Source organism: Pelophylax lessonae, assembly GCF_965119305.1.
Source record: "Pelophylax lessonae genome assembly, chromosome: 1".
In the NCBI taxonomy this organism is placed as follows: Eukaryota; Metazoa; Chordata; class Amphibia; order Anura; family Ranidae; genus Pelophylax; species Pelophylax lessonae.
The window spans coordinates 763,956,488-763,982,366 of NC_138768.1; the positions used below are offsets into that span (position 1 = coordinate 763,956,488).

Sequence of the window (25,879 nt, forward strand, 5' to 3'; positions counted from 1 at the left end):
ATAGTCATGGCAAGCAATTTATTTACAGAAAACTGTACAAAAGCAAATTAAATTATGTAAAATATTTCATAAATAGAAGTGGACTAGCGTTTAATACATTTTGCTTGTTTAGCATAGCTGCGTGCATAGTGACTTATAATAAACAATACTAATTTGTTCTTTGCTTCACTATCAACATCCAAGTTGCAGAACAATAGTCAATGATTAATATTACAAACAGATCGTACCACATTGTATGCAAGTGTATTCGGTTCCTTTAAGGAAAGTTAGAAAATCAGATAATGATAACTATCCCAGCCTAAAGTTTAAAGAAAAAAATGTTTATTTCTGCTAATTGCAACTCAAACCAATGTGGCTCTTTTTTGTTCTTGCTTTTGACCTGCTTGGGCTTTTTATAGAGGAAATAACATTAAAAAAAAAATACTTTTTCAACCATGTTCCCTTTGCTGCTCAAAAGAAAAATATTCTTATCCGTTCTCTGAAACTCAGGTAGAAAGCCAACCAGTTCAGAATCATATTCAACACAATTAAATGCAGTTCTGAAGGAGCAACAGACAGTAAGATTGAGGTTACAGACTTTATATATTCATATTTACCTATATACACACATATAAAGTAGTTAAGATATTATGCATAAATCTAGAAATGTCATGTAAAAAGGCATGCACAGTTCATCTGAAATCCTAATGTAGTATTTGTATGAATTTTATACAAACAAGATGAAAGAGCAGTCAAACACAACTGATGAAAAATAATAATAGATAATCAAAGACAATTTTTTGATTACTCGACTTTGGATTTGAGTATTCATCATTATGTACAGTTAGAAAACAAGTCCAAGTGTATAACACGTATTTCAAAGATGCTCCTCTATATCAATGGTGTAAACCCCTTAGAGAATAAACTAATTGTTTAGATTGGTCTATCATTAGGAAGGGATTATTTTTACAGTTTTGAACATGATATTGAAACTGTAGAAGCTGTCAGAAAATAAGTCTTATGGAATGCAGATAATTGAAAAAGTAGGGATGAGCCCAGTACCCTTTATCTTCCAAATCTGACCACCATCTTACTATAATAACAGGAATAAAAGGCACGTTGCAGAATTTGCATTCACTCTTTTTATTGTTTCTTTTTTTTTACTATTTTTTCCTTTTTTCTTTTTTTGTTTTCTTTACTACAAAATCCTTTAAATATACGTAAAGGCAACATACAGAAACTATTCAAATGAAATCTAAAGTTATTAAAAAAAGGAAATACTGCTCTCTTTATCATGCCAAGCCAAGTGAATAGAGTAATCAACATGTTATAGTATGAGGGTTACTTTATTGGTTGTTTGACTGGAAATGATGTATACAAACAAAGAGATTGTATTTTTTTAATTCAGTTTAGCTCTAACAAAATGTAATTGCATAAAATGTAGGTGTATCATATAAGGTTTTTTTTTTGTTCTTTTTCTAATGGAGTAAAAACTGCTGAATGACTTAAAGTTATAATCATCTATGTTTTTCATTTATGCCATTTTTTTTCTATTACAACTGTATTTTTACTAAGCAAATAAAATATACTGGTAAAAAAAATTATGTTTGCGTACAGTATGTTTAAATAATTGACTATGCAGACAGGAGACGCATGCAGTAAAACTCCATAGGTATTATACAAAAAGCATTTGATGAGTTTTTGTTTTCAACTAGTACTTACAAATTATACAGTGTTTCATAACTTCAGTGATGTCAAGTTTTGGATCCACTTTTCCTATGCCTATCATACAATTAATGTGCATTTATGTTCATGTAGGTATGCCCATGTTTTACAACTACCATGCACAAAACAACAAAAGCAAAATAGCTAAAGGGCCCCCAAAGAGAAACAAAAATGAAAGTTATACACATAAAATATTACAGATAATTAATAAATGAAGTACTGCATTCAATTCAGTTATAAAAATAACCTATTTAAACACAATTAAGTGTATATTTGCATAATAAAATTAGGGGAAATTATAACTACTTAAAATGCTTTACATTTACTTCTCTAAGTCTGAAACATGAACTATTTATTCTGCTACCATATAAAGTGTCACCTGAGAGACCTGTAATGATCAGTCTGGGTAAATAGTGTTTGGCTTGCAGTCTCCTAAGTAATAGGAATGTTCTGTACATTAGTAAATTCTGGCATGTTGGGTAAACCAAGGAGATCATTTCTGATCTACCAAAGCAATGTCAATTATTCTTTGTGTATTTTCTTACCCCATCCTAGCAATCTATTACCTGTAAATCATAAATAGCTCAATTCACAAAGCTAACACACTAGGGCAAGGATCCTCATTTTTTCCTTTTTTAAAGTGACAGTTATTTTTAGAGTCCAATGAGATTTGAAAATTGCATTCACATAATTGAACATAGAGTGCCTTAGGCGGGTGTTAGTGCTTTGTGAATCAAGCCTATTGTATGTTTTTTCTCAACTGTTTCTGTCATAGAAGTACATTGTCTTTTTCATTCTAAAAGTAAAATGCCAATAATGCTAAAGGGTATTTTTTTATTTTAATGAGTCCTTTACTTTTATATTTAGTTCTTTACTTTTATATTTTCAGTGAACTCCCATCTTTAGATTATTGTTCTTATTTTACACCATAGTGGATAATCAGGTGCCCATTTTTAAAACTGAATATACTTTTTCTTTGCATGGCTAAATCCTATTTAGCTTCCTCATTTTAATACAGAAAATTACATTATTTGCTTGAAAACATGTCATTCATACATATGTGTGTTTGTATCTGTACCTGCAGACTTACATATTAGGTTACACTACCTTAGGCTTTTTTTGAAGGCCATTTGTTATATTTATTTGCTATTTCTCATATTAGCTCTTTAATCCAAAAACATACAGTATATGATCATGTTTACATATTGTATGGGATGTTCTTTTAATGCTGGTTTCACTCAAGAACGACAATGACCAAAAATGTCAATGACAATACATATTAGTTCTTTCTGGTTCTGAATGTATTATTTAAAATGATATTTGCACTACACAAATGAGACCTACATTGATTGGCTTGAAGCCTCTATGTCTTTCTAATGTTCATCAAACAGGTAGGTGCTTTTTGGAAAACAGTCTTCCCAAAGTGTGAAATAATCTAGGTTAACACACACAAGAAAACAAATGCAGTCAGAAAAGCACAACAGTCTGGGAGAAACCTTCAGTTGTTGATGTCAGGAAAGGTTCCTCTCAAAAACATTGTGCTCATTTTTACTATGCTCTCCTATACATAGATCGATGCCCTATACACAAAGGAATAACGTTAGATTGTTTGTGTGTTCTGTATCGTATAAATTACATTAGTAGTCAATATGGCTGTCCATCTGATGAAGCTTAATATAAACAATGAGTATAATATGGAAAAAAGGCTCTTTTTAACATATATTCCATTCAGATATATCTTGATCATAGTCAACTAAGCTGTCAAAAATGAATCATTTCACAATTAGACACAATTTGAATGCTATGTTACATGCTTTTGCTTATGATAACATCAGTGATCTGTGTTCTATTAATCAGTCCAGTTGCCATTAATATCTCTTGCAACCATCAATTGAGTGAAAAGAATAGCAGTGGAAAGGCTAACACATGCAAGTAATAACAATGGTCTCTTTATATCACAATATTGTCAAGCAGACATGATAATGAAGTGCCTGATATGGAGGCAAAAGTGGCAGGCAAAGCTTTTGTCTCTTTGGTGGCCCCCTCATATTTCTGTGTTATATTGTTGTAACTGTAAAGTTTTAACTTGATTCTTTGCTCGTAATATATATGAAAGAACCCTGCTGCTTCAAATAGCTCACAGGTAAACCTCTCTTCTAGTTAAAGTGTTGACAGGAGATGGCTTGTACTCCCCCGTTTGCTTAAGGGGAATATCCTCGGGATTGGCTTCTTCGCTTTTACTGAATGTGGCTGCATTGAAGGTCTCATACGATGCTAACTTTTTGTTAAGTAGATTCCGGTTGCGATCACCCATAAGTGAAACCTCTCCATTGGCCATCTTTTCTTGGCTATCTCTTTCATCGACTGGCATGAATGTTGAAAGTTTTGGCTGGTTCTTCGGCTTCCTTTCAGGTGATGTGCGAACTGGCATCCAGCAGGAATCAGAGTGCCCATATTCATCACATTCTCTTGTGCATTTACCAGTTAAAGCTACATCCGGCAAAGGTCTTGAGTCTGAAAGAAAAAAAGAACCCTTTATTAATTAATTAATTAAGTAAAGAAAAACAGAAAAAGACAGTGGTTTAACATCGGCTGACTAAAAATTGTTAAACTTGTTAAAAAATTTTACAGAAATAAAATCATTTCTACAATTGCCTTTAAAACTTTACCATATACACATGTCTGTGATTCATAATATATATGTCTATTTTTATCTTGACCTTAAAATTGATTTGCTAAAGGAATAATTGCACTTTATTCTATGTACATTCTAAATATCCAGATAGGATCAAGCAAGATACCTACTGTTTTTTTCTTTCTAAATCTATTTAGATATGTAAAAGAAACAGGCGCTTGAGTGAAATTATTTGTTATGTTAAGGTAAATCTATCATGTGAGTAATATGGAAAATGTCATTGGCCATTGCTTTCATCCTTCTGTACACAATCCCTGGAATTCATAAAGGCTGGCACAGACAGATTCTGTGAATGTGTCTCGCATGCATTTTAAAAGTAATGCAGCATGCTCCAAATTCATGTACCTAGAACTTGTACTTAAATTTGGCACATGCTACACCACTTTTAAAACACATTTTACTAAAATATTAATTATCTCCAAATTCGTAAGATCCGAGCTGTTGGTTTTTTATTTGGAATTTGGCGCATTCATTACTTCACAATGTAAAACATATTTAAGAAATGCCTGAATTTGGTGCATAAGTCGCTGTCAGAAAAAAAAGTGTTACAAATGCTTCATGAATTTGGCTCAGCACATTACCAAGAGGAATTACTACCAGAAAGGTGGTGCAACAGCTTGATTGAATTCCCCACAATATCTGTAGCTCTTAATTGTATCATTTGCCTTTAAATCAAAACTAAGCTGCTCCAAACAAAAAAATCACCAGGATGTAGAATTATCTTTTTCATGTCTCCTGGTAGTTTTTGTTTGCTATGTACACTGTACAATGCAGTATACACTCTGGCTCTATACTCAGAGAGCGGGGACAAAGAGGTGACAGAAACCTGGAACCATCATTGCTGGAGTCAGAGGTAAGTGAGCCATAATACATAAGTAGGAGGTGCACACTTGCACATTATGGCAAGCAATCACCCCAAACAATGAGAGTTTACTTTTGCTTTAATACTTTCAGAATTAGTGATGTAAAGCAATTATGCAGATCAGGAATGCCAGTGGAAATTCAGAAGACCTTATCAGCATACCTGTACGTTAGGCAAGACGTTCTGTGCAACAGCCAAGTAACTAGCAAGTTTCTTCTAATCTCAGCTCTTGTCTTTTATTTATTAACACCATTATTATTAATTATTATTGATTTATGGATACTAATAATTTAGTTGATGTGAATAAGTATTAAAAGGTTGGCCCATACTCCATATTTTAAATATAAAGCTTTGTTGTTCCATCCCTGTAGTTTTACATATAACATAGGTGTCATAGTATCTAGCTAATATTTCTTTCAACAGCCTGAGGAAATCTATGGTGTTCCATTCTGGTTAATATTATAATCTAAAAACTGTTTAAAATAATTATGGGAAAAACAAATAACCATCAGTTCCAGCGTGTATGCATAACAACTGCCCACATGCTTGGAATGTAGCAATATATTTTGAAGTAGACTATTTACATACATAAAACTTGTTATTTCAGTTAAAGAAGCATTGCTTAGTAAGTATACCGTAATCCAATCCACTGTCTTTACCCATTAGAAATAGTAAAAGCCACTTTGACAGGCCATGAACAACAACGTCTTGTTAACATCAAATATTTCAATTCAATAGCACTATGTTTGGTTATTATTGCTAGGCAGTTGAATTGCATCATCAACAGGAGAAAAAAACAGGGAGCCCATAAAAGACCACCCCATTAATAGCCAGCACTGGTAAGACATCTAGGCAGGCAGACTTTTCCTAAAGTCTGACCCCTTTATTGCAGGTACATATGTACTAAATTACAAGATATATTTTGACTTTATGGTAACTTTTTTTTGCAACTTTTATCATAACACTGGAAGAAGATTTCTGTTTGTTCATTATACAGTTTATATCCTTTGCTTTTTTTTCTCTGTCTAATTATACAGTACATGCCCACATTTATACATATTGATATACTTATAGAAGAAATACAAATTTCTGTGCCACACACTAATGGTACAAAGTCTTTAAGTGAACTTGTCAAGTCTTTTAAAAGTATGTTAAAAAGTACAGCCTATGAATGGGTATCCCCAAACTCAACTACCACTGAGCTCTCTTATTGAACAGGAAGGTATCTATCAGTCATGGTTTGACTCCTGTTTCTGTCCCAACATCAGACAAGTTTAAACAAAGCCAGGAGTGTACATAAAAAAGCTTTTCAGACCTTTCATTTTCTAATGTTATAGTTTTTTGAAAGCTCTGTCCTCATAAGCAATTTAAATAAATTAAATGCCATGCTTTTATCAGGCTTGAGCTTTTGTTTTGGTTGAACCTGAGTTCAACCTGACTCCAGCCTATTTGCAGTTCAGTCCAACAGACCATACCTGTATTTGGGCAGTTCACCTGCCTGTACCCTTGGCTGATATTTGTAAACACATGTATGTTTGTCATTATGTGGTAAAAGCACAATGAAAGATACCTATCTGGCAGGTGTTTGTGAACCAACCAGTCAGGGATCCCCGGGGACATAGTATAGTGACATGGTATAGCCATATTTGGTCAATGATGCAATCCAGAATCCCCAGCCATTTGGTTTCATACAGTTGTCAGCTGTGAATCTGTAATTTGTGATGGGAATAGAAGGTATGTGCATCATTGGGTGGCAGAACAATATTGTTGGATGACAGGTCATCGCAACTGACAAGGATTTACATCGCAGGAGTGTGGTGGGTGGGATGAACAATATCTGGTAGTAGATTGCCAGGCACTGGGTTGTTTTTGTGATGGTTTGTCATGAGTGACAAGGATCTACATTGCAAGACAACATTGGATATACATTGGGAGCATTATTTTTTTTTTTCTCAAATAAAGTCATTTTTCATGGTGTGGGTTTTTTATTTACTTTTATTTATGTATTTATTTGTTTTAAATTAGTAACTAGGTGTACAATTTATCCCAAGCTCATTCCACTTGGGGGATATCTGGGGTTCCCTTTATTTTAAAAGGGTCTTCCAGATTTTAAGTCGCAGAAAACCCTCACATCCCTTCTGGGACACAGAATGTGTAGATGATGCCCTTGTCTCCATCAACAAGGTTCCATGCCTGCGATTGGGAAGGCTATGATCCCCCCTTGCAAGGTAGCCTTTACATTTTGAAAGCATGTTGCCTGTTCTAGTTCAGGGAGGTGGGGGGGGGGGGCAAACATTCACTGCCCTCCCGTTCCTGGGCATGCAGGCTCACCCCCACTTTAATTTATATCAAGAGACTTCTAGCTCTCTTAAATCCTCATCTATCCCTTTTTTGGTATTCCTTCTTGCTCTTGGTTTCGGCTTTTATCCTATCCTTATCACATGGCCAAGCAATCTAAGATGCTAGTTTCCTGTGCCTGTCTTTGAAGCTTAATTTTCATAGATATTTTAAATTCTTTATTAGTCCTCATGTTCTAAAAAAATGAGAGCAAGTGAACAAAGGGTCCTTTATAACTTCACCCCAGCCTTGGTGCTGTTGTATTTTAATAAACGCACACATGATGATCAGAGGGTGGATACAACACCCTCCTCAGCTGCTAACAAGGATGGCAATGTCTTAACTAGTAGATTTAACTAGCCAGAAGGCATAAAAAACAAAAAGTATCTCTGCAGACTTTGCAAACACGGTATCATGCATACACAGGGTAAAAATGTTAATAAACCTGCAAATGTCCCAAAAAAGTTAACCAAAAATAAGTATATCTTCCCTTTGAATTATATTAAGGGATCAGCAGATATGATACCTGTTTATGTTATATTATGTCAGTACAATCAAATATTTAAAGTTTAGTACTGATTTTATAATTTTACTAAGTATAAGAAGAAAGAGTATCTTTAAGAAGTTGTTTTTTTTTTTTAAATCATGTAGCATTAAATTATTTTCTGCAATTCCATAAAAAGGATTCACTATCGTTCTATTAGAATATGAGTCCTTTGGTAATTTACCATAATGTATCATTTTCAAAGCATTTTATCACACAATAATATATAATTTTAAAATTCATTTGAATGCAACATATTTTGACATTCTCTTTGAATTACATAATTTGTCACTAAAATGAACAAACTTTTCATATTAGTCACATTTGTAGAGAAAGACGAGCATTTTAATTAGGGAAATAAAAGTTAGTTCAAATAAAGAAACCAAATATTAAATATTCTATACTGCTGATAGTAAAGAGCTCACAAAAAAGTTTTGGATAATTAAATAAGCATTTTGCATCTAACTGTTACAACATCAATTTGAATTGAAATACTCTTAATTCTGTTTAAAGCCATTTTCTCATTTCTTCACACATTGTAAGTAGGTTGGGGTTATTTTTTAGTTAAATCTTCCATTCCCGCCATTCAAAATGTGTGTTGACTGCAGTAGTGGGAGTCAACTTATTTACATGTGCGGCTACAATATCAGGGGTTTCATTGAAAAAGTTATCCCTTTCTTTACATATACAGGGCACAGTAACAGATTTACATAACCTCCTTCCCGACTTTGGTTCTTTATGTTCACTTTTCGTTCCCTTGTTCACATGCCAGAGTGAAGTGAAATACCTAGTATTTTTGGTTATGGAGGAGAATGTTATTCTCTGCTCTTTCTCGTACAAAGCAGAACTGGAAATGATTAGCCCTTTTTAAGCTGCAATAAGACTGCCTTAAGGCCTATACATTGCTTTGCTCTGGCAGATGACCAAGGCAGTGTGGGGACAAGCAGAAAGTGAATAAATGCAAGGAGGGGGGGCTAGTGAATTTGTGAACATAATGATTTTTCCTGCACAGTATCTCTTTAAGTATTTAGGTAGCCTAAAGCTAGCCATACATCGATTGAAGTTTGTCTGGTTCAGCAGGAACTGGAGGAACTTTAATCTATGCATGGGCAGGCTGGTTGTATAGAACTCAATCTACTGCTCGACTTCTGTACAACTAGCCTGTTGGTATTGTCCTACTTGATCAGCACTGCAGGCTATATTTATCAGCACTAATCAGTTTTTTATGATGGCGGGGAAGTCTCCCTGCTTTCAGAATACAATGACTCAGCAGGGAGGATTCCCCCATCCACCTTGTGTGTATGGGGGAATCGGGTAATTTTTATTTTTTTTTAATTTAACCTGGCTGGGACTCCTACCCCCATTCCCTGTTAGAATACACAAATCAGCACTTGCAGCCATTGGCTGAAAGCACCGAATGAATGCTGGTTTTCCAGCATGACCGTTTGACAGAACAGACAGTAGTACACATGGACCAAAAAGAATAGACAGAGACCAGATAATTTTTGGCCCTTGTATATCATGCTTAACCTGCTGATATTCAGTCTGATATGACTGGATAATGTAAGCTAGAGAGTCCTAGTTTGATGATTTTCTTTTACAAGTGTATATGTTTTTATTGATATAACTAGCATTACAGTGATATATAGTCATAAGGGGTTATGGTTAATAAAATATAGGCTACACAAAATATGTCAACATTTGAGCAAAGTGTTTCCAATTATTTGTAAAATGTACATGGAACATTTTCCTATTTGCATGTTTCTGCAGCAATGTAGTCTAACTAATCATCAATATGTCTCTAAGCAATACCTTTAAATTCTGCTTCAGCCCTAACTCCTGCAGTTTCTTTCCTCAATGATGGATAACAGAAATATTGACATTTGTCAGCACATCAATTCTTAGACCACTGCCACTTGGGAGTTCTACACAGCATGCAGAAAATACAACAAGAGAACACAAGTGTTCATCACCATCATACAGCTATTGTTACTCTCTTACTTCTTAAAGGTATGGAAAGAGGATTGCTTTTCAAATTGCTTTTCAAATAAAGGATCATTTTATAAAGTGCAATCCATATGACCTGTATTCTGTAGCTTTAGCCCAGATTATGTTGGTTCTCCCTATAATATAGAGATTTAAATGTACTACTTCTAAATTTCAATCAGGGGTATAACTATGTATGCCGGGGGTCAATAGCAGAGTCTTTATTTGGTCCTATGAATTTCCATTTTTCTACCATAGGCTATTCCAAAAACAAAAAGTTGGTCAAATAAAATACAATCTAATAATAATTATATATATATATATATATATATATATATATATATATATATATATATATATATATGTGTGTGTGTGTGTGTGTGTGTGGTTTTTTTTGTTTTTTTTCTTCCTGGACAAAAGATACAGCAAGAAGTTTGTACAATAACCAAGCTTGTTCTCTTAAGCCTCAAAGTAATTACTTGCTCTGCAATACAGTCACATGGCTGATTGTAATATAATACACCAGCAACAATATACAGTGTGTTAGGATGTGTATGAAAATAATATCCCAACATCATTTGCAGACATGTCATCCTAGAACAGCCTTTTTTTAGGACGAAAATGATGAGATGTGTTTGAAGTATAACAGCAATAGAGGGCACAACCTATTAGCAACCTATTAGACCATGCCATAATTACAGACAACAACTGTTCAATTTGATTTAAAAATTACAGACAATATATACAGCTCTTTAAGCACATAAACAGAGGCCTTTGAAACCTAAACAGGAGCCTTTTAATGCTTACAGGGTAGGTGCAGGATTGTAAAGAGCCCACACAGCAGTAAGCATATAAATACATACTGGGGTTTAAACCAATCAGCTTCCAAGTTTTAGGTTCCGTTTACACTTTTACGACTCCAAAGTCGTGCAATTTTGAGTGTGACTTTGAAGTGTGACTTTCATGCGACTTTTACACATGTTGATATTCAAGTTGCAAGAAAATCAAAGTAGTTCAGGAACTTTTCAAAGTCGTTGAAACTTTTAAGTTGCATAGATTTGAGCGAGTCCCATTGAAATCAATGGGCTGTGACTTGTCATGTGACTTTTTGTGTACAAAGTCACATGACAAGTCGCACAAGTGTGAAAAGAGACGTTTTGTCAAAATGTATTTGAACAAGCTCAAGTTAGAAGCTGATTGGCTACCACGCACAGTTGCTCCAGATTTTGCACTCTCCAGTTTTAGTAAATAAACCTCAATGAATTGCATCATCTATAAAAAAGCAATTGTACATTGCATATGATGTAATTGTAAAACAAAGAAAAGTGGGCGCACCAACCCAGTTCATTACCCAAGTGGTATCTTTAATAATGTATAAAAAGACCTTCCAGGTGGCTGATGCATTTGGAGGGGAGTTCCCCTCTTCCTCAGAGCCTTGATATGCTTGATATGCATATGCAACCTTGATATGCTTGGGTTATGTGCTAGGTTGGTGCACCCTATTTTCTTTGTTTTACCATTCGGTTCTCCCCCAAACTTCAGAAGGCAGCAATACTTCCTTTTTGAATCACCAAGTTTGTGTGATACATCCAACACCATTACACCACCCTTGAGCACAGGAGAATACCATTGTACTGTCTATTGCATACGGTGTATTGGGGTGAATAGACATATACACACATTCTGTATACATCACAATTCTTGCAATAACCAGGGAGATGGCAATGCTAGGAGCACATTGCCATATCAAAGATACATTACAATGTAAGAGAAACATTAGCATGTAAAATCACTTTGCCATATTAGAGAGATCATTTTTTTAGGTACACTGCCATGTGTAAACTGCAGTGTTAGAAACACATTGTCAGTATAAAACCCTGTTATTTATAGAGATTGCCAGAACCATGTTACACCTTCCCTGCCACATAAGAAATATGCTAATATGTCAGAAATCTTGCCATATTTGTGACACAGGGCCATGCTAGAGCTATACTGCCATATAAGAGGCACTTGCCATTTTAAAGTTACACTGCCACATTTGAGACAAGGTATCATAATTAAGCTACACTGGCATGTAAGAGATGCACCGCCAAGAGAGTAAGATACATCACCCTCTGCTATACTACATATACAGTATCCTGCAATGCTACAAATATACTGCTGTGCTAAAAAAAATATTCTGCCATGTAAGACACACAGAGTCATTTTTTTCACCAGGTGATCTGGCCAGTAGCACTTTTCCTGTATTAAAGTGCCCCCAATCTGGTTAAGGAGCACATGAGGCACATTTGGACAGTAGCATTGTCAGTTTCCAGCTTACACTGCAGTTAAGCTTACATGAGCAGTAAAAGAAAATAAAGGAATGATAAAGGAAAGAAAGCCTTAAAAAAAGAAAATGAATGCAGTCATCACATCTGAGAATTGTTAAGGTGCAAAATAATAAATGTTTGCTATTGGGTTTAATTTGGCTTTAAGACATGGCAAAAGAGAAGCTACCAGTGGTATTTCACTCTGAGTATGCATAAATTAAGGTGTAGATGGTGAAATCCCTGGGAAATGTGGGAGACACACACTGGAAGACTCAGTGGAACTCTGGCAGACTGTGGAATTGTGGAAATCTCTGGAAGATGTGGAAGACTCAGGCAGAATGCTGACGGACTTGAAACTCTTAAAATTTCTGAAAAATTTGGAAGACTCTGGTGGAACTCTGGAGGACTATAAAACTATAGAAATTTCTGTAAACTTTGGTTGAAAAAGGCAACGTTTCAGAACACTGGAGAGATAGAAATACATGTGATGTCTGAAAAACAGTATATGATTTGACATGCCTGCAAATGGCTGTTTTACAATTGATTTGTAGCTCTGAAATAAGTATAAATTAAAATGTTCCTGTAATATTAACAGATGATTAGAATGTGTTGTGTGTATTGGTATGGGATCAAAAATACCCCAATACCAGTTAATGGGGAAATAGTAGCCACCTTATACAGGGCTCAAATACGTTGCACAGAAGCCTACCTAAAGTGGTTCTAAAGGCTGAAGGTTGTTTACCTTCAGGCATTCTATGCATGAAGGTAAAAACCTTTAGTGTGCAGCTCCTCCCTCACCCCCCCCCAAATACCTACCTAAGTCAAATCTCGATTCAGTGATGTGCATGAGAGCAGCAGCTCTTTTGGGTTTCTCACTCCACATTGGCTCCTGCTGCTGTCAATCACATCCAGTGAGAAAGGAGAGGGGTGGGGCTGAACCATGCTATCTGTGTCCTTATGGAGTTAGCATGCTTGAGTGTGCCCAGAGCAAACAGTTTGCTATGGGGGCATTTGGCAGGAGGGAGGGGCTCTGAGAAAATAGGAGAATCAGGGCTGCTCTGTGAAAAACCATTGCACAAAGCAGGTAAGTATAACACGTTTGCTATTAAAAAAAAAAAACAAATACTTTTACAAACCCTTTAACTAGTCATTGCTCTTCCAGGGTTTTGAGAGAAACACCCAGTGGTAAAAGCACAGATGGAACTAGCATGGCAGGGAGCTCACTTATTACCAATCCTCACTATGAGGAATTCCAGCTTAAATGCCTGGTGTGGTGTATTGGTATCATCAAGGGGTGGCTGCAAATCTTTTGAACATTGTCAATAAAATAAACCTAGTGATTAAATTACTGACTGCTATGAGGTGGATCAGAATATACGTATAAATCCCAACCAGCTAAGAACCCCCACAGGTTAGGATTAGGGATCGACCGATTATCGGCAATGCCGATATATCAGGGGCCGATATGCACTTTCCCCTATATATCGGAATCGGTCCCTGAGGTTACCGATATTGCAGATATTCCAGGAAAGTGCTGTGCTGGAGTGATGCCTGCAGCTAGAGGCATCACCCCAGTACCAGCGTTCATAGCCGACGGTCGGCTGTCTTGTAATGACAACTGATGCGGCTGTGAAGCCGCTCGGTTGTCATTACAAGGAGCAGGAGGGGATGTCCCCCCTCCCGCCTCCCTCTGCAGCTCTCCCAGTGGAATGGGAGACCCGGGCATCCTACCTCCACGGCCGCTGAAGAGAAGACCCAATCAAAGCCGCATTCAGCTCTGATCAGGTCTCCATGTAAAAAACCCGGAAGTGATGTCATGACATCACTTCCGGATATTCGGCGCCAGATTCAAAAAAGTGACAGCATTCAAAACAGCCAAACTTGGAATGCAGAGGAGGGGTTTGGGGTCTTTTAGACCCCCAAATCCCCCCACAACTGTACCGGCACTAAAAAAAACGATATCGGTCAATCACTAGTTAGGACATATCCAAAACTTTAGAAATGTATTTGCATATCATTAATATCAACATTATGACTTTTTGTAAGAACCCCATTCAAGGCATCAAGACTGCAACTGCAAGGACACTGAGCTAACCTGGGCACAAATGTTTTCATTTTACATTTTTAAGCTGTAAAATTTCTAGATGTTGGAAACTCAAAAGTTTTAAAGGTACAAACAGCTATCAAATATTCATTATTTTGTGTCATGGTCATTGGACTCCTCTGCATTGCCACTGCACATGACATAGTACATGACTGCATAAGCACTTCTGCCAGGTTTTCCTATTTCCTATAATTGCCTGCCATATACAGTATATTTCTTTCAGGTGCCTTCAAATAAAAGTAATTATATAGCAAAGCAAAAGCTCTGCTTTTTGCATGGCTTGATGGATATAAATGCAGCTAAGTAGTCATGTGATTTCTCACACACCATCGAAGAGCAACACACAAAATTATGGCTTTGAAACCGCTTCATAGACATGTTCAGAGACATCACAGTAAAAATGAGCTTTTTGCCATCCATTAAATGTAGAGTACATAGCGAATGTATAGAATATAGAGTATGCTAACATAATGATCCTGGACGTTTGTCTTAAATGTTGTATCTTACACATGCTGGGCTGTCTTTTTACATTTCCTCTTATCTAAAAATGCATATCAAGGCAGAACTGGGCTTACTGTCTCTAGCAATGATTTGGTTTCTTCCTGTCACTGGGTAGACATGATGGCTAGTGGATCTGCTCCTTTAATGTGTTGTTTAAAGCAAAGCCTTATTTGGCACATTTTGGATTTAGACTTTCTAGATAAGAGATTTTGTGAGAACATGAGTACATGTTTCTATATAGTCAGATTTTCAATACTACATGATCAGTGGATACTGATTAACTACTTGCCTACTGGACACTTTCACCCCCTTCCTGACCAGGCCAAACAAAAATGCTTATGTTGTCATCCCACAACAGTATTTAGGAGTGCATTTTTAGCAAATGAACAGGCATTTTTCTGTACTTACAAGGTATTTAAAAGGATAAAGCGTGAAAATATGTATGTATTGCAGAAATGCACTGCTTTTTTTTTTTTTGTTGCCTTAAATTTCATTTTAAAGCCTAAGTGTAGCAAAAATAAGAAACGCATCAGTCAGCACAAGGGACATAACGTAGTCAGTAGGATGTTTCCCTTGTGCTGATGCCTCTCATGTTAGATCAAATCCTCCTCTGTCCATGCCTCCCCCCACCCCTATATCTTCTGATGCAGTTGGGGTAATAGCACTGTGACAGGTATTTATCAAGAGAGCCTGACTTTGCATGGACAGATGACAGAAAGGTCCACTGTTTCCATTCATAGATCCTGTTTTATTCATAGAAGCTGTAGTGTGGGATTAGTTGGGCAATCTTGATGACAGCTGTGACAGCTCCCACAGTTCTATTAACCCCCCACCACCGTAATCTTCCATTGCTTAAACACCCCCCCCCCACACCTCCAACTGAGTGTGGGGTGAGGATCATGGACCAAGGAGGACTGCATGCAACAGAAGAGGCATCAGCAGTTCAGCACATGGGACCCATCCTACTGACTGTAAATGATGCACTGATTGTCTCTTGCACTGATTTTTGTTTTTTTTATTTTTGCTGCATTTAGGCTTTAATATACAAGTTACCTGAAATAAATACTGTATCAACCTATTAAAGACATACACTAAAAAGGTATCAAGCAGACTGCAACAACTCAACAGTAATGCATAGCAAAGCAACCCAATAGGATACAACTTTCATTAACTTTCTACATTGGAAGCGCTTTTTATACTATCTTATTAAATATGTCTGTGAATACCCAAGAAGAAAAATGGAGGTAAATGTAGTATTTTCCAATGTTATCAGGTATATATTTTCCTGTTAATTACTTCTTAACAGAGTATAATGCAGGCGATACACGGTGCAAATTTATTTCCTGAAACCATGGTTTTCCCATCAACACAGACAGTGCTGGCAAGGGGAATCCCTGCTGCCAAGCAATTGTCTGCTCCCGATGGGGGAAGCCATCCCCGCTGGAAGAAGACAGTGATTATCACTAGCGGGTATAACAGCCGCTAGCGATGATCACAAGTGAATCCGGCAGAATGGTTGTACCGAAGTTGATTGATCGAACAATTTTTTACATTCAGCCTGCCCACACATGGTTTGAGTCTTGGCCGGTTCTGGCTAAACTGGCTGACATTCGAACTGTCAATGGCCAGTCTAAGGCTACATTCACACTTGAGCTGAGCACTTTCAGGCATGTTTTTAAACGTTTTATTTTATTTATTTTTTTCAATTGTTTTTGATAGTTTTTTTTTTTAGCAGATTTGCAAATATTATAGGCTTTTTTTTCAAGTGTTTTTCATTGAGCCTTGGTTCACATTTATGTAATGCGGGAAGGCTGCAAATCCGCAGCCTGTTCCTGCATCGCACACGCACCCCCGGCAGTTCACACTGCCATATGCGATACGCTGGGGGTGTCAATGTAATCTTAACGACGCCCCCAGTTTGATCGCATATCGCAGTGCGATCGTGCAGTTCGCACAGGATCAGATCGCACAAGTGTGAACTGCTGTGCGATCCGATCCTGATGCGGCTGCCAAAAAGGGTCCCTGTGCGTGTTTGCTGCGGCTGCGGTGCGAATTTAGCCATACAAACTGTATGGCTAAACTCGCACCGCACAGCCGATCGCATGTAATGTCGGAGCAGTGCGCTCCGATATTACATGCGAACCCCGCACACGCACAAGTGTGAACCTGGGCTTAGTCTTTTTGCTGTGGCCAATGGAAACCTGTGTAAGGTGTGGAGTGATGCTAGAAAAGGGGAGGGGAGCTGAAAATGCCTGAAAAAACACTTGGAAAAAAAAAAGTGCTTATTTCTCGCTGTTCAGGCATTTTCAATTGACGTCTATAAGTTAAAATCTGCCTATAAAGTAGCTCATGCACTTATTTGAGTGACAGGCATTTTGCCACACGTGATAAAACACTCAAATGTGAACAGAGGCATTGAAATTAATGGGATTTTACTTGATGAGTGTTTCTGGGTGTGAACTGGTGTCTTAGACTCAGTGGGGTTAATTTACTAAAACTGGAGAGTGCAAAATCTTGTGCTGCCGCCAGGGCCAGATTAACGTAGGGGCTATTGGAGCTGCAGCTCCAGGCCCCTACCTTTATATAGGCCCCGGGTTGGCCATATTCACTGTTACCGCTCTTCTGTCACTTGTAAACACAGAAGTCTGGCTTCTATGCTCGCTTCCCCAGGCAGCTCCCTCAGAACCTCCCCACACAGCACGAAGGACGGACAAGGAGGGACAGTTGCCGATGCATGGATGTGTTTATGGGCTTCAGAGACAGCATCCCATGTTGAATTAGGCATGCATGGCTGCACCCTTCCTCCTCTGGGTGCATGCCAAGGCACGGCCCTTAAGGCCCTTCAAAATCCTCAGCACCAAGCCCATGATGCTCTTAATCCGGCCCTGGCTGCCGCGCATAGAATCAGCATCCAGGTTTTTGTCAAAGCTTAACTGAACAAGCTGAAATTAGAAGCTGATTGGCTACCATGCAAAGCTGCACCAGATTTTGCATGCTCCAGGTTTAGTAAATCAACCCCAAATCAATGCTTATTTTAAAATACAACTACCAGGAAAGAGGATTCTTTGTTGTTGGTCTTTATGAAAAGCTATAAGGAATCTTACCCCCACCAAAGGACATTCTCTTCCAGGGCAACCCTGACATTCTTAAGGCCGGCCATACAAGATTTTAACCATTAATGGGCAGGCTGAATGTACCAAGTTGATCGATCAATCAACTTGGGTACAACCAGCCTGCTGGATTTCCTTGAGATTATCGCAAGCGGCTGCTAATCACTGTATTCTACCGGAGGGAGAAGACAATTGCTCAGTAGGACTGTGTTGATGGGAGAATTGTGCAAATTTGCAGCATCTATGGCTGGCGTAAGTAGCCAGGCTGTTTGCTGTGACCATCCACAGCTTTTTCTATGTGTTTCTTTGAAGCACATTTTTAGAGGGCACTCAGAAATTTACAGGTATGCGGAGTGCATAGTTAAAAAGCAAATACTAAAACGTTCAGCAGACATCTAATGGCCACAAAGGAGACCTTTACCAATATTCTAAGCATATTTTCTTTCAGTCTACATAACCACTTTTCTATGCTCTAGTGTGTAGGTAACATGGTCTCTTTAAGTTTCCTTTGGATTTCATCCCTGCTCTGTAAGTCATCTGATGTAAGTCTGATTCCCAAAGTTAAACACATTTATTGTATATACCAACCTGAGAAAAGTGATAATCTCCAGTGGGAGGTTTATCTTTTCCCCTCCATTCAGCTGCCAGGGAGCATCTAGTGGCTGATAAGCGTGAGTTATGAGCTTATTCTTGAGGGGATAATAAGGTTATATTGGCAATCCAAGGAGAATTGTCCATAGGTCTAAAGGAAATTTTATATCTCTGACTTCCTCAGTTTGAGCAATAATTATTTTTCAGAAAGGTTTAATCAATTGGAAAAGCTGATATGGTGACCCACAATATTTATATATACAGTATATACAGTATATATATATATATATATATATATATAGATATAGATATATATAGATGTATAAATATATAGATATATAGATATATAGATATATTATATTATCTTTACTTCTGCACTGCATAGTTTCTTTTTTACTTGTTTATAAATATAAAAAAAATCAATCTTTCAGAGCAAGGTTGGATCAAAACTGCAAACTGTAACTATTCTTGACAGAGTGAGGCTAGACTTTGAGCCTACGGGCCATTTGGTGAATATCCTTTTCTTGCTCACCGTCAACAAAATACTTTAAAATAAATTTCACATCCAATCATCTGCAACGGAAAAACAGATTTGCTATGTTAAAGGGAAAATATATGATTTTTACAACTAAAATACATTTTTCCCCTGGGTTTAGGAATGCTAGCAACTATAGTAAATATCAAAGCTCCTAGAGTTTATTATTCTATATATATGTTGAATAGTTCTAGGGTTATGCTAATTAAGGCAATGTTGTCATGGTTCTACCTTGGGAAATTGTCTAGGTTTTTAGCCACTCTGTAACTGTAAATCAGGATTTTTTTTTTTTTGAAGCAACCAGATTATTGAATTTAAAGTGAAAATATAGCATAACATTGGATGACATGTAGAAGGCAGCTCTGCGGCAAGTATTAAATGTCAGCAAGGTGAGAACATCACCTCTGCCACCCAGATTTAGATTATCACTTGAAGAAAAAAATTTTAATGGTCTAGGTAAATCTATATTTTACTTTAACTCCTTTTTTTTTTTTTTTTTTTTTACAAGCCATTCACTCATACCTGGATTCTTTTTAAAATCTTTTTTTTTAATTATTTTGCTGGTATTGTTTTTATTATAACTAAATGGAATAGCACACATTGGGGAAATTCAAAGTCTGTTGAATGAAATATCCTGCTCAGCTGTTAAAATCAATAGGCTATGGTAAAAGTATATCTATAAAAGTATAAAGTATATCTATATATTTTAAAGTATATCTATATATGTAAATACAAGATATGTATATATATATATATATATATATATATACAGTATATATATATATATATATATATATATATATATATATATATATATATATATATAAAAATGTAAATATAAACATGTTATACTTACCTGCTCTATACAATTAAATTGCACAGAGCAACCCCTATAAGCCTTCTATTGGGTCCCCCGCCTTGGCTCCTGGCTTCTCCCCCCTGCTGAGTGCCTGCACTCATAGCAAGCCACTTGTAAGGGGGCACTCGTGGGTGCTCACTCCCGAGTTGGCCCTGTGTGTCCATAAGACACACAGAGCATGGCTTGGCCCCGACTCCAGCCCCCTACTCACTGGCAGGGATTAACAGCAACGGAAGCCCATTGCTCCCACTGCTGTCTCTAAGCCAATGAAGAGAGAGAGAGCAGACAGATCCTATACTCTCATGCACATCACTGGATCGAGATGGGACTCAGGTAAGTATAAGTGGTGCTGGGTAAAGCTGCACTGAAAAGGTTTTTTATCTTCGCGCATAGAATGCATGAAGGTAAAAAATGGCCTGCCTGTATCATTATAAAACTATTTTTTGAACAGCTCAGGGGAGGGATCAAAGGAGAGACACAGGGGAGAATGAAGGGGAGGAGATATGGGGAAGAGAAAAGCAAATACTGAGTTAAGGACACACACAGGAAAAAAAAGCAGACACTGATCTTGCTTTCGTGTACAAGACCAAAATCAGTGTCTTTACAATGGATTACATAGTACACAAGTATAGTACACATTTTTTTTTCTCCTTTACTTTTTTATGTGGATTACCTGATGACAGCAATGTGTCAGGTAACCCATAGGAACATTATGCTTTTATTTCCAAAAAAACAGCACAGAATATGAATGGGATTGAGTGCTACCAGCACAGGTTCCCATAGGGGATTCACATATATTTTTTAAGCTGTGCTGATAATTCTTCTGTAAAGTGCGATCCATACAATTATATGCTTTCATTTTCCAGATGTCCTAGAAATTTGACCATGTTAAAATGTTTGCCTTTAAATACTTAAATGCTTAATAGCAGCTACTACAAGTTACATTTAATAGAACCAAATAATGAATCACAATCCTGACAAAATGAAGTCCTAAAATGGCCTATAATATTAAAAAATAACTTTGAGATACCGCATAATATAAATATATCTAAAGTTAAGACATTTAAAATTGCTTTAGTATTTGTTGCTTAGCTCCCTGCACATTTCATCTTATGAATTATGATATTGGCACTCAGTTTTTTCATTCTAGAAAGGGACCGTCTAGCTTTACGGGGATTTCTGGACTGTTGGCTTTGTGATGATAAATCCTTTCCCACACCTCTGTCAAAAATAACTGTAAGCTAGATACCTTGGAGGTGGTTTACTAAAGTGTGAAGTGATGTGAACATTTGTTCACATCAAAAATCTAGCTATACATAAGGGAATTTAACAAATAATGCTGTTCTATCACATGCATGAACACACCATTAAAATAAAAAAGGGACCTGGTATACCTGTAAAAGGCTATTAATTTTGTCCTGCCAGTCTTGACTTTTCTATACTGCAGTTAAAGTGGGAGTTTAGTCAAAAGCAAACTAAATGTACTCCTACCACCATTCCAAGACTATTGCATCTAACCCTGTAAAGAAAATATCTGTATACTTACCTATTCTGAACCAGCTCTGGTCTAATCCCATGATTGGCTGTCAGTAGCAGTTTTAATGTAGAGGATGGGCAGCCGATAATGGCTGCCCCATAGAAAGCCTATGGGTGATGTTACCGCACAGGCATTTGCAGTCATTGTTGGTGATCTCTCTTCTACACAGAAGCTGCCGCTGGGGAGATCATGTGACTGGACCTGAGCAGCTTCAGAATTGGTAAGTATACAGATAATTTTTTTACAGGGTTAGATAGAAAAGTCTTAGAATGGGGGTGGGAGTAGGTTTAGCCTTAGTTAGCTTTTAAGTGAGCTTCCACTTTAACTCCTTCCCGACCACCCGCCGCAGATGTACTGCGGCAGGCAGCTGCTCCCAGGCAAATCGCCGTATATAAACGGCGCTCGCTCTTGGGAGTCTAGGGGGCGAGCGCACACCGCCGGCGGCGTACTCCTGCCCCCGATCATCAGCGGGGAAGCCGATACAGTGGGCAGGCGGCTCTGATTGCCACCTGACACCCGCGATCATTCCCCGCTGAGAGAGAAGGACGGTCGACTGTTGTAAACACAGCCGACTGTCCTTCTCCCTGCAATGATCATAGAGCCCATGTGATCCTGCTATATAGGGTCACATGTCTCTATGGTCATTTCAGGAGCCACGCCCCCCCCCCCCCCCACAGTTAGAATCACTCCCCAAGGCTCACATTTAACCCCTTGATCAGCCACAGGGTTAATCCCTTCCCTGCCAATGGCATTATTACAGTAACAGTGCATATTTTTAGCACTGATTACTGTAGTAATGTCACTGCTACACCCAAAAGTGTCAAAAATGTCAGTTAGGGGTCCGATCTGTCTGCCACAATGTCGCAGTCCCACTAAAAATTGCAGATCACTGCCATTACTAGTAAAAAAAAACAATAAAAATGACATAAATCTTTCCCGTAGTTAGTAAACGCAATAACCTTTGCGCAAACCAATCAAAATACACTTATTGCAATTTTTTTTTACCAAAAAGATGTAGCAGAAAACAAATTGGCCTAAAATGTAAAAAAAAAAAAACACTTTTTTTGTGAATGTCCTATAGCAGAATGTGAAAAATATTGTTTTCTTTTTTCAAAATTGTTTTTTTTTTTTGTTTCTAGCGCAAAAAATAAAAATTCCACAGGTGTTTAAATACCACCAAAAGAAACCTCTATTTAAGGGGGGGGGGGGAGTACGTAAATTTTGTTTGGGTACAGCATTGCACAACCGCGCAATTGTCCATTAAAGTAACGCAGTGCCGAATCGCAAAATAGGGCCTGGTCAGGAAAGGGGGGTAAAATCTTCTGGGGCTGAAGGGGTTAAGTAGTACAATTGGATACCTCCCTTCCCCTGAAGAGTATGAAGAGTAGGGGTTTTTTTTGGTGTCTCAAGCCAAAATTTGGGACTTTGTGGGCAATTAATAAATTAAATTCAAGAAGTAAAATAATTTGGATTTATTCCATTATATATACATAACATACATATCAATTATGTGATCATTGGTGTTTGGGTATAGGCCCAATGTGATAAGATTGAAAGAAGAAAGATTCTAGTGAATCTGTGACATGTGTGGTAAATTGTGACATAAATAGGAATATAATCTCTGTGTTTCCTGTAGAATTTCCAGGAAAAAGGTGGTTCACAGAGTTCATCCGTAAACTGACGCGTTTCGGCTGTTTATAGCCTTTTTCAAAGAATTTTTGTCACCCAGCTGTAATGTATAAACAATAACATTTCCGTTATTGCAGATATACATATAATTAGAGTTTCAAAAATAAGTAAAAGAAAAATAGGGTATTTGTACATACATAGTTTTACTTTGTTTCAGCAAGAAAAACTTTTTCTCTGTATCCTCAACAACTGCAACAAGGAACCGTGGTGTACCTTGGTCTGGAAAGATATATATTGTATATGTGGGTTTAGGTTATATTTGGTCTTCACACCGTGTAATTGCATTTGTTCATTTACTCACAAATTTGGTATATATGTCCATTTAAGGGTAACCCAATGGCTTGCAGCACTATCATAGGTAGTTCAGTACTGATCCATACAAAATTACCAGAAGTCACCAAATAAATACTGCAGAACACACCTATCTATGTAAAAGCACTGAAACCATCCATACTACTCTTCTAGAAAGGTATATATGAAAAGAGCTGCATCCTGCCTGTGGCGCTGGAAAAACACCTTCCCCTGTCCTTTACTTGGCAAAAGTAAGTCACAATGGGCATTAAAACCCTTACAAGCTATCCTACATGATTGATACAAGTTATGTTATAAAATTGGATGCAAGAAGCATCCTAATCAAATATATATATAATCCTTCCAGAATGAACTACCTATGATAGTGCTGCAAGCCATTGGGTTACCCTTAAATGGACATATATACCAAATTTGTGAGTAAATGAACAAATTCAATTACACGGTGTGAAGACCAAATATAACCTAAACCCACATATACAATATATATCTTTCCAGACCAAGGTACACCACGGTTCCTTGTTGCAGTTGTTGAGGATACAGAGAAAAAGTTTTTCTTGCTGAAACAAAGTAAAACTATGTATGTACAAATACCCTATTTTTCTTTTACTTATTTTTGAAACTCTAATTATATGTATATCTGCAATAACGGAAATGTTATTGTTTATACATTACAGCTGGGTGACAAAAATTCTTTGAAAAAGGCTATAAACAGCCGAAACGCGTCAGATACGGATGAACTCTGTGAACCACCTTTTCCTGGAAATTCTACAGGAAACACAGAGATTATATTCCGATTTATGTCACAATTTACCACAAATGCCACAGATTCACTAGAATCTTTCTTCTTTCAATCTTATCACATTGGGCCTATACCCAAACACCAATGATCACATCATTGATATGTATGTTATGTATATATAATGGAATAAATCCAAATTATTTTACTTCTTGAATTTAATTTATTAATTGCCCACAAAGTCCCAAATTTTGGCTTGAGACACCAAAAAAACCCCCTACTCTTCAGATACAAGGGACGGAGGCAAAAACCTACTCCTACTACCCCAAGATCAAAAACCCCCACCTCCCTTCCCCTAGCCTGCAACTGGAAAGTGAGTGAGCAGCAGCAGATGATCTATTCCCTGTGTTCTCTCCATTTGTCAGCATGTTCCTTGTCAGCACATTTGCTTGCTGGAGAATCTGATTGTCTTTGAGTACCAAAATTCCCTCTCCTAGACTATTGTGTACTGTTTAGGAGGTGCATATTAAGATAAAGTAAGGTACCTATTCTGGATGCATTTACCAAAAAATGGGTTTTTAATGAATCTATAACTGGATTAAAAGGTGTTTTTTTTGTACTTGCTTTATGTGACTACTGGTTCACTTCACATGACTTCACACTTTCATTATTCACTCCTTTCCTCCTTGCAATTTTCACATTTGTTTCAGCAAATTATATAAAGATAGTTTCTGATGATATAGTGATATGAAAAGCGTACCAACAAGAACATTTTCATGCTTCAAAATTGGACTGTAGAAATTACAGCAGCAAAGTTATTGGTTGCTATAGAGAACAACACATTCCTCCTATAGCACACACTACATTCCTCATGCATCGCCCACTATATATTCTACACTTCACTTTTGTTGCCAGCGGTTTAGACATTAATGGCTGTGTGTTGGGTTATTTTGAGGTGACAGAAAATTTACACTGTTAGGCCTCTTTCACACGGTCCGCAGGCGGATCCGTGTTGCTCAGCGGGGATCGATCCGCGATCCCCGCTGAGCCGGCGGATGACAGCTCCGTCTCCGCCTGCAGAGCGGAGAGGGAGGTGTCTCAGCCCCCGCTACCCTCTATGGGGGATCGGATGAGAGCTGACCGCCTGTCCGCTCTCCTCCGATCAGATCCGATCACTGAATGGATGGAAAAATAGGGTTTCCATCCGTCCAGATTTCACGGAAGGGATCGGATACGGATGGCAGCGGGTGTCAGTGGAGGTGTCTCCGCTGACATCCACTTCCCCATAGAGCTGCATGGAGGATCCGATCAGATCTGCCTGAAAAACTGACAGGCGGATCTGATCGGATCGCCAGTGTGAAAGGGCCCTTATACAAACTGTACACTCACTACTTTACATTGTAGCAAAGTGTCATTTCTTCACATGAAAAGATATAATAAAATATTTACAAAAATGTGAGGGGTGTAC

At 37.5% G+C, this 25,879-nt stretch overlaps 1 protein-coding gene across 5 annotated transcripts in view; it reads right to left on the reverse strand.

Annotated features, from left to right (window-relative positions):
• Nucleotides 1-2,436: 2,436 nt before the first annotated feature.
• PCDH7 (protocadherin 7) overlaps nt 2,437-25,879 on the reverse strand; it is a 1,094,762-nt gene continuing 1,071,319 nt past the window's right edge. For all 5 annotated transcript variants that reach the window (XM_082267599.1, XM_082267597.1, XM_082267598.1 and 2 more), the window contains one exon: nt 2,437-4,218. In XM_082267599.1, the coding sequence (XP_082123725.1) occupies nt 3,842-4,218 (377 nt within the window). In that variant the 3' untranslated portion in view covers nt 2,437-3,841. The remainder of the gene's footprint in view (nt 4,219-25,879) is intronic.